Source organism: Fundulus heteroclitus, chromosome 16 (assembly GCF_011125445.2).
Source record: "Fundulus heteroclitus isolate FHET01 chromosome 16, MU-UCD_Fhet_4.1, whole genome shotgun sequence".
In the NCBI taxonomy this organism is placed as follows: domain Eukaryota; kingdom Metazoa; phylum Chordata; class Actinopteri; order Cyprinodontiformes; family Fundulidae; genus Fundulus; species Fundulus heteroclitus.
In genome coordinates this window covers 18197709-18213937 of record NC_046376.1, presented here as the reverse complement: position 1 = coordinate 18213937, position 16229 = coordinate 18197709, and the positions used below count along the sequence as shown (strand labels likewise).

The 16229-nt window shown below is 38.4% G+C and overlaps 1 protein-coding gene across 1 annotated transcript; it reads right to left on the bottom strand.

Moving 5' to 3' along the window:
• Nucleotides 1-8313: 8313 nt before the first annotated feature.
• Nucleotides 8314-11552, bottom strand: LOC105932012 (zinc-activated ligand-gated ion channel-like). Its single transcript, XM_036148193.1, has 9 exons — nucleotides 11502-11552; nucleotides 11268-11413; nucleotides 11113-11157; nucleotides 10918-11024; nucleotides 10653-10819; nucleotides 10096-10211; nucleotides 9087-9297; nucleotides 8828-8986; nucleotides 8314-8724 (listed from the first exon to the last, which is right to left on the bottom strand). The coding sequence occupies exons 1-9, from the start codon at nucleotides 11542-11544 to the stop codon at nucleotides 8471-8473; spliced, it is 1248 nt and encodes a 415-aa protein (XP_036004086.1). The 5' UTR covers nucleotides 11545-11552; the 3' UTR covers nucleotides 8314-8470.
• Nucleotides 11553-16229: the final 4677 nt, after the last annotated feature.

The window sequence follows — 16229 nt, the reverse complement described above, 5'->3', positions numbered from 1 at the left end:
AGCATCAGGAGTGGGAGACTTTGATGCAAGTACATAATTTAAAAAGTTCAGTTATGTAGATGGGAAAGAAGCTAAATAATTTCTGAGTTGAAGAACAACTTTTGTCTGACTAAGTGGGTACAATTTCAGATGGCTTCTCTTTTCTAAATAAAAAAAAATCCATCTCTGCTTTAACACAAATATTTAATCAATTGTTTGATGGGTCAGGAGGTCCCTGATCGTTGCCTTTCCCCAACGATCAGAGACCTCCTGGTTGTGTCTGGTGCTGCAGTGTTCTTATTGGGTAAAACACCTTTAAATCTAGTGGCTGAGCACATAAAAGACAACCTCCTGATAATATAATATGCAAAAAACGCCACCAAACGTTATTAACGCCACCGCACGCACTAGGCCAATAACCTTTTTGTTTTATTTCTAGCAATAATTACTTCAGTTAGTATTTTATTATGCTGCTCATAAAGCAATGTCTGCACTGTGTTAGGTCATTGGCTGATCTTTAATAAATGTTTTAACCAGTGTATCAGACTCATTTTGAATTGATCTGACATTAGGTTGGTACAACGTTAAGTAGCTTCTGATGTAGTTAAGCTACTTTTAACACATTTGTGTAACTTAGCTTGCTATATTTCTATAGGTGGTAGCTTTTGTGTAGTGAAGCTTAATTTATTGTTGAGTTACTGATAGCTTAGCTCACTACACTGGACAAGTAGCTTGCCCAACACTGCTTATTGTCTCCTGTCCATTCTTGCCGACCTGCCTTGTCTTCCAGTATTCAATAAACCTTTTTAAACGAAGCTCTGTGTCTTGCTTGACCATCGGGTTCTTAAAGCGTTACCCTTTACAAGAACATGCAATATGTCCAACTTTAGTTTAATTCTAAATTACATACAAATTGGGCCACTGTCTTATCAATCTATTTGGGGCCTGGGCTAGAGCCCCCAATGTTTACAGAGTCTAAAAATGGACCTGGTGGAACCTGTGTTTTATAATATAAATTGTTTAATGATTAAGCTCCTAATTAGAACATTAATTATGGACTCCTTTCCTTGTTAAAAAGGAATTACAATACAATTCATCTGATCCAGGCCACCCAAACCACAGCGACTTAACACTCTTGTACACATTTCTCTGTGTTTATCAGTGTGTTATCCGCTGTTCACCCATCTGTCGTGCTGGAAAAGTGCAGACTATGGCTACTTTTAATCTGCCATTCTTGTCAGTCAAGTCCTTCATTAGGATGAATGATCATTTGTAAAAACCAAGTGTTTTATAAATGCTGCAGTTTCTGGCCATGAAAAAATAATGCATGAATGCTTTGACTGGAGAACACGAGGTGGTTCAGTAAACTTGAGATGTAACCCGGTTTTTCCCATATTTTCCAACTTTTCAGTGAGACGTTTGACTATCAACAGAGGTGTTTTTAATTAGGTTGAAGAATGTGAGAGGGGAAAAGATGATCAAGGTCATAAGAGAGATAGAAAGAGTCATCATAGGATGGGTAATAGTTGAGGAGGGAGAGCAAAAAGTAAGCGATCCAGGATCAGGCGATCAGAAAGAGGGAAATGGAACATAGGGAAAGACAGCACAAGAGGCCCAAATTAGCAGGTACGATACCTAAGAAAAGTTAACTGTGCATGTAAACATGCTTTCAGAACATCAAACTGATTTGTTGCTTTTTGTGTGATTTCCTCACAGATGGACACATTGTGAGGGCAGCAGTCAGGAAAATAAGTAGATGGGAATGGAAGTAAACAATGATGCATGTTAAAATATATTTAACTATGTGAATGTAATTTTTCAACATGTACAATATAATTGTCTAATATATTATTATTTCAGCGAGGAAGAAGTTTTCTTGACATCTTTAGCATATGGACTTGAGCCACAAGTCTGGGACAAATCCAGCACAGACAGCAGTGACAAAGAAGGATGCCGTGTCTTGCACATCGTCACCTGCACAAAGCCTGGGCAACCTGATCCTAAGTTCATAGTAGTGCAGAATCAAGCCAACTGTGTGTTGTCTTTTCAACAAAAATGGTTCACAACTTTTCCTTAGTTGCATTACAGTGCCACTTTACAAGGGGTAAATATGTTTTCACTATGCCAAGGTTTATTTAAATCAGCCATCATTTGCAAGCAAATGTGACCCTGCCTTTGTGAGCGTAGGCTTTAGAAACTGGAAAAAGGATATTGAGAATTTCTCAGGACATGCAAAAACTCAGCTGCATATCCATGCATTTAACATATATGCTCAAAAAAGTAGCAACAATTACTTTTGGTGAGGTTAGTCCTTGTGGTTCCAGTCTCGTCCTTTGAGGCAGAGATAAGCTTTAGTGCTCTATGACAATTCAAGTGTTGGTTACGCACAACTATGCCACAGCAGAGGCTGAACCATGTTGCCGTGTGTCACACCCATCAGGACAAACTAAGAAGTCAGTGTGTACATAGTTAATTTCTTTTAAACCAGGACACAAGCATGTGTTCGGTGCTTTCACTTGAACTGACCACAATAAATATAGGCTGATACCTTAATAAATGGTTTAAGGCTGAGTCTACTTTTTTATTTACATGGTTTTGTTTGAACCAAGGTGCAATGTGCCCTCGAGTCTGTAACACTGTATTTTTGATGTGTTGTGTTTTCATAAATTGCCCATAAGACATTTGCAATGTGCAGTTTATTGACATAAGTACAGTGATGCAAGAATTAAGCTTTAATATATTTGACTTTTTTTAATAGATAATGGCCCCATAAATGGTGGACCCAAAGTTACGCCCATGCTGTTCAGTACCGGCTTCACTGTGCTTATTTAACTACAGTTTACGCTGAACTGAGCTGCTTCTGAGTAAGGCTTGGGAAGACGGTCTCCATTTTATGGAGACTACTGCCATCCTCTGCCGTAATTTGGTATAATACCATAAATTACAGTTAACTAACAGGTAAATGTGACCGAGTGCCACAAAATGACAAGCAAATAAAAAAAAATACAACAGATAATACAATTCAAAGTTGTAAGGGGGATCAAGTGTATTGCTGTCATGAGACAAAATTAATTTTTGAAAACTATCCTGTTATAACGTGATAATTATGTTTTACAAACATCATAGCACGTTGACAAACGTGAAAATTATATTTTATGCACAGGATAATTACATTGTATAAACATGATAATTATAATGTATAAACGTGATAGCGTAATCCAGATAGTGGGGGTATGCTTTTACCCTACATGTCATCTACTCGGGAAGTAAGGCAAATTTACAGGAGTTGATTAAGTTTTACTTTATGCTCGGTCTAAGACACGGAGAGATACTGATGCTGCTGCACACTGTGGATGAGATCATTATTAGTATGCACACACAGAAGAATTCTCAAAAGAACGGGACTCTACAGAAAGAAAAAATAAATCAGATCCTTTGAATGTGGCGGCCTTCCTCAATGACCAGCTGGAGCATTATGGGAGCCTGTATTGATATGTTTCACCACCTTAAATGTGTTTAACATTGATATGTTGTGACTGAGAGTACAGCAAGACATCTGTTAAAATTTCTTATACCCCAGGGGTGTGGAATGAAGGCGGAAGAGGAGGATGCTGATGCAACACATGTATATTAATCCTGGACCTAATTTCATGTAGCATGTTACTCCTATTATAAACTGAAGCTGTTTCGTATCTGTATTAATGGGGCAATCAATAGCTTTTATTGATTACTTTTCTAATATTTGGCAATAACCCCAAATACACCGGCTGTAAATGGCATAGTATGATATATCAATTACAAGGAATGCACAAAATTGGGGCCATTATCGATAAACGATACTAATATTGCTTTTAGTTACCGATAATCAATATTTCCTAATATTATATACATATTCCCCTAACCTTTAAAAAACTTAAAAAACAACCACACCACTGACATTACTTCACTGCTTCCATTATAATATCCTACCTTGAATAATTTTCGGTGTCAAACTACCAAACAAATGCCAGCTGACCAACCCCCCCCCCCCCCCCCCCCATCAAAACACAAATGAGGGGTGGGGTTATTTTGAATAAACATCCCCCAATGTTTATTTAAATAAACATCGGGGGAAATATTGGCCCAGTTTTACTTACCAGGCGATAAATTAAAAATTACTAATATTGGCCAATACCGATTTGAATGCCAAAATGTCATGCATCCCTATTAATTACAAAGTATTTTCTGAAAAAGATTGAATGTTTACCTAGTTGTCTCATACAGTATGTACTTTTAACTCACACATTTGCCCTCTATGTGCATTATAGTGGTAGTGAATGTTTTGCTTCTCTTTCAGAGAACGTGTGCACCGCACAAACAGCTCCTAAATATTAGGAGTTATTACAAATTGCAACAAATTTTTCTTTTACAGGAGGAGCTGCAGCAAGTTTCACACTCACATCATCCGTCACAGCAGAAATGCAGTGGCTCCAAGTGGACGTCCAACTCTTATGTAGACCATTCCACATCTGCTTGATGGACAAGAACACCTGGTGGAGGTCTCCCAGGAGGCTGTGGAGGCTTGTAAACAGGAATGTCAACAAAGAAGACCTTATCCATGTGACGAAACAGTGTTCAGCTTGTGTTGCCTTATAATGTCAGAGAACTTCTTACTCTCACCAAACACAATAGAGGAAGCCATAAAGTGCTACACAGTTCCCAGAGAACATACATACTTAAAGTCTTGTAAGTGGTCCCAAGGGTTTTGTCGCATTAGGATGGGGCTTCTGCATGGCACTGACATGTAACTGATGCTCTGATTTGTTTTGTACATTAACATTTTGGAGGAAACAAAATATATATCAAAAGTGAAGTAAAATAATATGTTACAATTTTGAATAATAATGTGACAACAAACTTGAATTGCACTTGTGCACTAAATAAAGAAATTGTCATCATGTTAAAGTGTTTCCATGAGATTAAACAATTATTGATGGGCCTAGTCCTTACCGTTAATACACATCAGAGGAGCTCCCAGGGAACTGTTACTGTCATAAAAAAAACAGTGTTGTATAAAGTACTGAAATCTCAGAGTCAAGTAAAAGTATAGGTACCGCTCCAAAATATGACTTTGGTAAAAGTCCAAGTCACTGACTGAAATGTTACTTGAGTAAAAGTGTTAAAGTATCTGAAATGTCTTGTACTTAAGTATGAAAATTACTGTAAAAATAGATTTACTCAAGTAATGTAATGAAAAATATAAGTAAAAAGTAAAACAAAGCAAATGCAGTTTGAATGATATTTTTTTGATTTTGGTAAACTTTGAAAGTCAAATTCACTTAAAATAATACAAACAACCAAGTGCAGGAGAAATTTAGACAAAGTTTAGACAGAAAATACAACCTTTTTTTAAACTTTCAGTTTTCTTTCTTCGTGTAAGGTCATTATACACTTTAAAATTGTACACAACCAAGTGCAGGCAAAATTTAGACCAGGGGGTGTATACTAAGAACATGGTTAAGTGATAAACCAGGCTCAGTTAACCTACAGGAAGTGGTAAACCTGCTAATAAATACTCCTGCAGGTATTATTTAGTTAAGAATATTAGGACTCTCTGCTATTAGATGCTTTACCTATACCACAAGGTTAACTTAACCTGCTTTACTACTGAACCAGCTTCTTATCCTGTTGGTGCCCAGGCAAGTCACAACTTTGTCGCAGTCATCTCTCTCTCTCTCTCTCTCTCTCTCTCTCTCTCTCTCTCTCTCTCTCTCTCTCTCTCTCGCACGCTTTTTTGTAACGAGTAACTAAACCAAACATTGAAAATGTATATACTTAAGTACAGTAGTGAAGTAATTTTACTTCGTTACTATACAACACTGTGAAAAAAGGCCTTGCTAGCCTGAACCAATAAACGGTTGCAGGGAGAAGTTGACAAATTAATGACTTTTGAATTGCATGCCAATTTCTAACTAAATAGCTGAAGAGTTAGGGGCTATTTGCTTGACCTGTAAGGAACATCATGAATAAAACAACATTAATAGTATCATTAATGCAACTGACTAAGAAAACCCAATACAATTTTTCTGTATATAGTGTGCCACCATACTTTGAAATGTGTTGGTATAACTCAGTCCTTTCAGCTTAAGGGTTACATTTTTCATCATTACAGAATTTGAATTTGATCCCTTTTCTAATGGGTTTACCTTTTGTAATTATAACTTGAAATGTTTTTTTTTTCTCTTTTTGGTATTACCACACTGCAAAACTATTTCTAATTGTCAGAATTATAAGAACAAATACACCAAATTGTTGAGAAACAAATTAGTTTATTTATTATTTTCATCTGTCAACCAACAACCTTTTTCAGCTTGTAACTGCACATGTGTACTTATAACAGAAACATTCAACACAGCAGCTGAAATATCAAGGTAGTAATGCGGTTAAAAATGAAGCTTGGAAGCTTTGGGATGTGTTAATGTTGGGAAAACTGCATAAACATATTTATTTATTTTTTTTTGTTGAGAAAACTGTATATTTCTTTCTGATTCTTTTCCCCATAGATTACTGTAAATTACATTGTGGTTATGTAGAATTGTAAAAATTTAATAATTGTCTACAAACAGCAATTTTGAGAAGGTTACTGAGGTATTGGAAATAAATCATGAAAACTCTTGTCATCTGTGGTCCAAAATATGTTCCAAATGGGTTTTGGCGACTTTTTAATTTAGAATATTTCAAGTAGGTTCTCTTTTAGTAATACATTGGCTAAATGTAATTCAAGAGGAGGGCGAAAAGGACAGTTCTATCTCCAGGTAAAAGTTTGGCCACAAGGTGGCAACAAACACCATGGTTAAAGGAGATTATGTGTCAGATAAATTAGCAGTAAATATATTTCTAAATATTTCCAAGAATTATTTTTCTCTCTCTTTCTTTTTTTTTCCACAGTACTCCAGTTAATCTGGTATACGCAATGGATGAATGCTTAACAATAAAAATGTTTGTCTATCTGTTGTGCAAATAACCATTGAAAAACCAGTATATGCTTTTTGTTTTTACTTTCAGGAATAGAAAATAATTAGATTATAGTATTTTTATTAAGTAAAAGTGAAAAAAATATACTATTAATTTTCTGTTTGAAATCACATTTTTTTTAAAAGTGAAGGGACATATAAAAGTTTTATGTTCTTCCTTTATACATTTAATTCATTCAGTTGTCTATATAAAGTGAAACTGCAAAGCTTTGGTCTGAATTTATTATCAATTTACCTCAACATTCCTCCTTTTTGCCCCTTTTCTGTGGCCCGTCTAACAACTTTTTTTGGTACGGCACTTCACATCCCACCCCCCTCCAGGTTGCGGAGTGTTCCACTCCACCCTATTGCGCTCACTTACCCACTTGTAGCACTGGCATCTTTCAGCTTGGACTACAAAATCCCTCAGAGAAACAAAAATGGCAAATTCAAACCGTTTTAGCAGTTTGACAGCCAATATTGGGACTTAATTGTTCAAAAGACATGATATAAAACCGAAAGTCTCAGAAAATATGACCCGCAAAGAATATAAAGATATCTACACAGGTCCTGCACAGACTACATTAAAATTTTCTGCACTCCTAGAAAGTCCAATTGAAATTCATTTGAGGGATAAAAAGTGGATTTTGCATGATATGTCTCCTTTAATGTCTTTAATCTGCAAATGCTGCATCTTGAGTTGTGACATTTTAGCAATTTCATGGTATTGGTTTGGGAAAACTTTAACTGAACACAACAAATGAACTGTCCACAAACCGATTTAAAAATGGCTGATGTTTAATAATCTCAGTTTAAAAAAGAAATGGATGGATTTTTGATGAAAGCATGGGTATTACAAGTACAGGACACTGGTATAATTCAATAGTTAAATATTAACTTACAATATGTTTTGACAATTATATCAGGTCGACTTTACCATATTTTGTTGGTTGCTTTGGCAGAATATAAGACACAAACTTAAGGTTTTATTTTATATTCCCTTCAATCCCTGCAGTTTTAATAATGCCATAGGCAGTTCCTGACTCAGTTTGGTAGTTTCTACAATCTCCTTGGATGTTTTCTTTTTTTTTTTTTTTTGATGCATGCTGGTAATTTGACCCATCTGTAATAGCTGAAACATAATCCTCAGGGCACTAATTATCTGTTGGGAGACCGATTACGTATTTGCTTTGGTAAATCCAGGTAGAGACTTTTCTGTTTCTGACAAGCTGTGTATTTGTTGTGAATTTATGTTCTAGCATTCCTTTAGATGTTAAGTTTATGATTTACTAATATTATTTTACTATATTTCTGGTTTCTAATAAGAGATGGGCCTACATGCAAATAGCCTGATTAAATAGTAGGAAATGTGTAACTCATGACAAGTAATATGGTATAAGACACTATATATTTTATCTCAGAATCCTATTATAAGGATCTAATTCTATATTTTATTAAATAAGTTATCAAAGACGATTAGGGATTATATGCCTGCTACATTAGTCCCAAAAAGTAAAATGGTCAATTTCGCATTGATACTCTACCATAACTAAGGTCATGGCAGAAACGTATACCACGCTAACAATGAAATACCCCCAGAAAAAGATTTTATCCAGTTTATCTGCAAGCTTCTGATAGCGTTCACTTTCTGCCTGTTTGGTGTTATAAGCCTCCAGGACTCTGACGATCTTCTGGAGACTTTGGGAGTCCTCGGAGGCATCACGCTGTATGACGCTGATGTCACCTTTGGCCTCTGCAGAGATCAAAGTTACAGATAGAGTCAGTCACTCCACAGGACAACATTCATTGAGAAAATTCTTCAGTGCCAATACGTGTAATCAATTTGCCTGACTCACCTGCATCCTCGTTTTCTTCGTTGTCTCTGGCATTTTTATTAGCAGACGTTTTGCAGAAGCAGGCAAAAAAGTCAAACCCATCTTCAGCCACCCTTGTCAACACTATTGACACCAGCATGCTTATCACCATCAGGACTTGGCAAATGCAGAAATGGATCCCTGTGCCACATGATGATGAATGATGATGAATATAGTTATTTGAGTTGCAAATTTTTATTTCCCCAAAATTTTATCCAGGTTTGCGCGGGCGCCTACTCTTGGATAACTGGGCTGCACTTGCTGTCTCCAGGGAGCACGTTGGTGAGGATGTTCAGGTACATGGTGAAGCTCAGCACCAAAGTAACCTTGAACGAGTTGCGTTCACCACTTCGCAGTGGCAGAGCACCGCTGAATATATCAGCCAACATGATCAGTAAAGTGGGCAGGAGTAATGTGATGAAGGGATTGCTATATTTGATCCTTAGATACACCTGAGATGTACACAAAAACACATTGTCACAGGAACAAAGGGAAGAATTTACAGTCTACGTTGTATTGTATGAATCAAGTGTGAATATAATACCGAAGGGTTATTCTGATGTGAGTTGTTTACTTTAGTGATGTAATATTTTTTTTCTCATTAGCCACAATTTATTTGATTTTTATCCCTTCTATTTGATTTTCATCCCTTAAACTCATAACAATTTTGTCAGAATAAGGAAGGGCAAACATCTACACCCTGCTAGAAGGCCATAACTTTTATTAATGAAGGAGGCTGGAATCCACTTCTTGGTGAACTTTAGAACATAGTGTGTATTAAAATGTGCTTTAAGAAATACTGTTTGGCAAACTCCATAGTCCTACAAAAAGTATAAATATTTTTCTGTCTAAAAGGTTGATCTAGTATTTCTTTTTTTATCAAAATCAATTAAATTCAGGTTATCAATATATTTCCAATACACCATTTTATGTTGTATATATTTCAGATAAATAAAAATTCCTACTATTTCAATTGTATAGTTAGACTCAGTAACACACTACTAACAGATTTATCAGCTTTATTCTTTTTTTGCTATACATTTCAGATCCTCAAACTTTATTAGCAGACAAAAATAGCATGGAAAATGCATTTTCATTCCATTATGTGGTGAGTTGCTGTCGCTGCAGCATTCCCTCAGCCCTCATCTTCCACTCCAACCATCCTATACAGTTACACAGATTGGATAGACTACCGCTGTTACTTTTTCACTACTTGTGCGATTGGTTACGGTTTCATTTTAAGAACTTACGTCAATATAATTGCGGTCTTCTCGCTTCTTCTTAAGCATCACCGCTTCTGTTTCCCAGTCTCCGTGGGAGGTCTCTGCCAACTGCACTTGACCGACGTCGATGACTATCCCACATTCTGCATAAAAAAACAGCTTCCTTAGCAATTTCTTAAAGTGTTGTTTGCAAGAAAATCTGACATATTTCTTCTCCTCCATACCCTTTTGAAAGAGGGGCAGAGAAGGCCTCATTCCAAATCTCTTGAAGATTCGGTATGAGGCCGAGAAAAATGTGTGGACATCATCAGCAAATAAAATACAAGTTAACTTTAATAGCAAGCTGTACTACTGAGTTGATGGGAATCCATGGCGTGGTGTTTTCAGCTGACTATATAGAAACATATTATTATTATTTGAGTGGTATGATTTACTACAAATAGATACCTACAATCTAGAGCCGTGTTTTAGTGTAATTTGGGAGTTGGGGAAAAACAGTCACCAGTGGCCCTTCTTCAGTGAAAATGAAAATAAATTAAGAGTATAAAAGTAGCTCCACAGTATGGTACCAGAGAAAAGCTTACCGCCTGGAGGGGTGGATTTGAGTCCAATGGGGCATACGTCGTAAGCGAAGGGATAGTTGAACAGGTTGATTCCACAGTTCACCTCCGCCATCACGACCACCTTGTGCGATACTGTACCATTACTGTACACCAGCAGATCATTGGAGTCTTGCTCCATGGAGCTTTTTCTGTATCCGTTTTCCAACAAAACAGCATTCACATCAGGTTAGCTTCAACAGGTCAATGAGCTTAGTACGACTTAAAAATAGGAAGTTGTATTACTCACCCATTTTCTACAGAGATATCTGGAGTCCAGATTTTATTTACAGGCAAAATTATTTTTTCAAACGGATGTAACGATGTGTTCCAGGCCAACTGTGGATCCATCCATTGCTGTATGTTAAAAATATACTTGGTGTCACTGAAATTGGCTTTTTGTGTCTTTCCATGCGTTACTTGTGAATTAAATGTTTAAACCTACAATGTCAGCCTTCAGTCGACTCAACAAATGGAGTTCCACCATTTGCTGTTAAAATGAAAAGCAAAATTATGATCCATTTATATAAACAGAGCAGAGAAAAGTCTTAGCCCTTGCTTTGGTATTGCCTTATTGAAGTGTGTGAAAAAAATACTTACAACGTTCAATGTTTCATACTTAATCAAAGGAATCTCAATGAGTAAAGTGCAGTTCTCAGACTGAGGTGGAGATAAATATTCTTTTTTAATTAACATTTGAGCCAGACATCTGCGATCTGTGCACTGGTCTCCATCTTGGGCACATCCTAAAATAAGACGTGTGGGTTCCGACAATGTCAGAAATGTTTCACTAAATCTTTTATTCTAGAAGAGAAGTCTCCAAAATGTACTTACCAATAGTCAATAAACTCAGTAGAAAGATCGTCCTTTCCATCATTTTAATGTTAAATCAATCCTTTTCACTGCAGAGTTGTGAACCATGTGGTCTTTACATAGAACTAATCTTGACCTAGAATACCTTTCATCCTTCAGTTTGTAGCCTGATGTGACTCTTAAATACCTCCCTAAACAACAGTGAGCAGAATCCCACAGGCACAGACGACACGACTGACCCACAAAAGCTTTTTATTAAATCATTATATAACTAATTGCTGCCGTGATTCTCAGTAAGACTGAGCAAACAGTGGAAACACAGGCGCTGTATTACCCATTGTCTGCTGCTTTCAGGACAGCACATGGGGCTCATGTTTGTCATTATCACACACTTTGCTTCTTTATTACAATGAGAATGTGGCTGCAATAGAGGGGAGCAAACTGAATGAGTCTGTAATTGAGACGTGAGCTTGCACAAAAAGCAGAACAAAGATTTAAGACTATTCAATTCAATTAAGTTTTATTTATATAGTGCCAATTAATGAAGCATGTCATCTCAAGGCACTTTATGAAGTCAAATTCAATCAGATTATACAGATTGGTCAAAAATTTCCTATATAAGGGAACCCAGTTGATTGCATCAAAGTCTTGACAAGCAGCATTCACTCCTGGAGAAGCGTAGAGCCACAGGGGGAGTCGTCTGCATTGTCCATGGCTTTGCACCAATCCCTCATATTGAGCAAGCATGAAGCACCAGCGGAAAGAAAAAACTACCCATTAACAGGAAGGAAAAACCTCCAGCAGAACCGGGCTCAGTATGAACGGTCATCTGCCTCGACCGACCGGGGTTTGAGAAGAACCAACTACAGTGGTTAAGCACAGAAAGGGCTTTTAAATACTACTAGCTTTGATAGCTTGATGAGAAATTAAAGTTTGCCAAGAACCATTTGAATAAATTAACTTCAGCTATAAGCCTTTTTTGTTGTATGTCATTGAGTCTGATGTATGTCATCCCTTAATCTTTGGATGTGAATTGGTGTGGTTCAATGCACAAATTAAATAACAAGGAATGACGGAAAAGATAAACATAAAGTCCCAGCACTATGCAAAGTTAATTTGAATCATGTAGGATGGGGAACTGGTATTGTGTGCTGGTGTGTGGGCTGCTCTTAGGCCTCTGTGGCCCAATATTTGCACTTGAACAGTCTATTTCTACAAAATTGATGGTGAATGGAGGATGCAGTTTACAGGTGAGTCATGTTCTCTCGGTTTTGCAAGGGTCTTGGGGTCCGACTGGTTCCCATCCCTTGTTCTGTTGTCTTTTCAGTAGTTTGTGTGTGTGTGTGTGTGTGTGTTTGTGTTACCTGTTTCCACCCTTGCGCTGCTGTGGTTTTCTTTGTCTCTACAGACTCCAAGGTCTGCTTACAGTTTTGATGCCTTTCCTTATAAAGCTCCTTCCACACCCGACACTTCAGACAGCCACTGCCTTCACTTCTCTCCTTGCATTCATACAAACAAACAAACAAACAAACAAACAAACAAACAAACAAACACATGCATACATACACACATGTGCAACACATAAATACAACTGCAATTGCACGAAGACACAAAAAGAATGCAGGAGCTGAGAAATTCTGGATCATGACATCCTCTACCAGAGGCCTGGGAGCTTGAGGGCTCTTTTTAGTATCTTAGCTGTTCCTAAGATTTCACTTTTCTGGACTGAGATCTCTGATGTTTCTCCAGGTATCTGTTGGAGCCACTTCTCCAGAGTAGGGGTTACTTCCCTGAGTGCTCCGATGACCACAAGCACTAATGTTGTCTTCACCTTCCAGGCTCTTTCTGGTTCTTCCCTGAGCCCTTGGTATTTTCTCATTCTCTTTTTCCCTGATGTTTCCATCGCTCGGAATGGGCAGATCGATCACAATGGTTGTCCTCTGCTGCTTATCAATAGTCACAATGTCCACTTGATTGGCCATTATCATTTTGTATCTGGAGGTCCTACAGGATCTTAGCTCTGTCATTCTCCACCACCTTGGGAGGTGACTCCCATTTTGACCTTGAGGTCTACAGTTGTTATTCTGAACAGGTGTGTCTGTACGCTATACCAGCCACTTGGTTATGGCGTTTCTTGTATTCCTTGCCTGCTAGTAACTTACAACTTGCTAGGAAATGCTGGATGTTTTCTGGGGCCTCTTTGCTTTGCCTGCATCTGGGATCTTGCCTTGCATGGTAGATCTGGGCTTATATTGCTCTGGTTCTAAAGGCCTGCTCCTGTTCTGCCATGACCAGTGCTTCAGTATCGTCCTTCAGTCTAGCCCTCTCTAGCCATTTGGTCATATCAGCCACTGCAGCTACCTGTTGATGGTACATCTTATGCAGAGGTTTTTCCTCCCACGATGATTCCTTCAGTTCCTTCTCTGCCAACTTGCATTGTCTGAGACATTCACTGAGCGCTTCATCCCTTTGGGCCATCTTCCTCATATATTCTTGGAGCATGGATGTTTCATCTTCAGTGTCGGCTCTGACGCTCACTAGGCCTCTGCCTCCTTCTTTGTACTTAGTGTATAGCCTGTGGATACTGGATTTGGGGTGGAATCCACCATGCATGGTGAGTAACTTTCGTGTCTTAACATCAGTGGTCTGGATTTCCTCCTTTGGACAACTTATTATCTGATTACTGGAAAGGCATAGCTGTTGATTGACCTTGTTCTTGCCATTGAGCTGACTTCTCAGAGCTTGCCTTACTCGTTGCAGGTATTTGGCTGTTGCTGCTGTTTGTGTGGCCTCTTTGTGGTTGTCATTTGCTTGTGACATTCCAAGGTACTCATAGCTCTCTTCAACATCCCGCATTCTCCCTTCTGGGAGTGAAGTCCCCTCTGTGTGGATGACCTTCCCTCTCTTTTGTCACCATCCGGCCACATTTCTCCATCCCAAATGACATCCCGATGTCCCTACTGTGGACCCTGGTCGTGTGGATCAGTGAGTCAATGTCTCATTCACTCTTAGCGTACAGCTGGATGTCATCCATGTACGGGAGGTGGCTGATGGTGGCCCCCTTTCTGAGTCGGTATTCATTGGCAGATTTGTTGATCATTTGGCTGAGGGGGTTTAGGCCTATGCAGAACAGCAGAGGGGACAGAGCATCTCCTTGGTATGTTCCACATTTGATGTGTATGTGTGCAATTGGCTTGAAGCTGGCCTCAAGGGAGGTTTTCCACAGCCTCTTGGAGTTTACAATGAAGGCTCTCAGACTGCTGTTGACCTTATACAGCTTCAAGCATTCCAGGATCTATGTATATGGCATTGAATTATAGGCTTTCTTGTAATCAATCCAGGCAGTGTACAGGTTTGTTTGTCTGCTTTTGCAGTCTAGGGTGACTGTTCTGTCAACCAGCAGCTGGTGTTTGGCTCCTCTGGTGATTTTACCAATGCCTTTCTGGGCCTCTGTCGTGTGTTGATCCATGTGCCCACGCATCCTAGCTATGATGCCTGACAAGAGCTTCCATGTTGTGGAGAGACAGGTTATTGGTTGATAGTTGATTGAGGTCATCCCCTTCTGGGGGTCTTTCATTATCAGGACTGTTCTGCCCTCTGTTGGCCATTCAGGGTGGGTCCCATTCGTCAGCAGTTGGTTATTTGTGCTTGGAGAGAAGTCAGCTTCTTCAGCCAGTAGGCTATCTAAAGTTATTAGATGTCTTATATCTTTTTGGAAGCACACTCCTCTAAAACTCTGCTTATGCCAACAATGTTCTTGATGGGTAAATGGCTTGTACATGAATAGCGCTTTAACTAGTCCAACGACCCCATAGCTTTACACCACAGTCAGTCATTCACCCGTTCACACACATATTCACACCCTGACGGTGGTGAGCTATGTTAGCAGCCACAGCTGCCCTGGGGCAGACTGACAGAGGCGAGGCTACTTTTTATCAGCACCACCTCTGACCGCCGCCACCTGGCAATTCGTGTGAAGTGTCTTGCCAAGGACACGAATGAGATGGTTGGAGTGGGGGATTCAACCGGCAACCCACCAATTGCAGGAAAAACTTCGTAACTCTTGTGCCACTGTAGCTGGGTAAGGAATTGTCAAACCTAATACTGCAGCAGTAGCATATTTTTTTTTTCACAGCTGATCCATTTTTAGCAAGTCCTGGATATGGTAATGCAAAAAGGACAAAAATAATGATTTTTCCCCTGCTATTTTAGATAACCTTAGGTTTTTTTCCATCCTGAATGTTTTATCTTGTTTAATATATTTACAGAATAGAAATATTCTTTAGCCTTTCTTTATTTCCGTCTATTCATAATAAAGCCATTGTCTGTAAATGACGAACTGTTCCTCACTCAGTGGAATGGCTCTTATCTCTGTTTTGACTCATCTTACAAAACCAGTAATGAATCAGACAGCTTAACCTCTTCGAATAGATCACTGTGTCATATTCTATTCTTAAACACACAACAAAGTTGTTTTGGTGTTGTTGGCCTATTTTGCAGCAACCTTAGATAAACTCTATAACTGCTATAAAGGTGCTTTAAAAGTTAACCCTGGTCCCAGCGGTTCAGGTGTGATCTTGTCTTATCAGAAGTAAATTGTGGACCATTGGGACAAAGAAAATCCTTGTTGCAATAAAGACATTTCCACCTGACTGAACAAAGGTTAACTTCCTGTCTAATGAATTGTGGAAGTCTGCAGGAAACCCATTAAATAGCCTGCTGAACATTTTAATAATATTACTTGTTTTT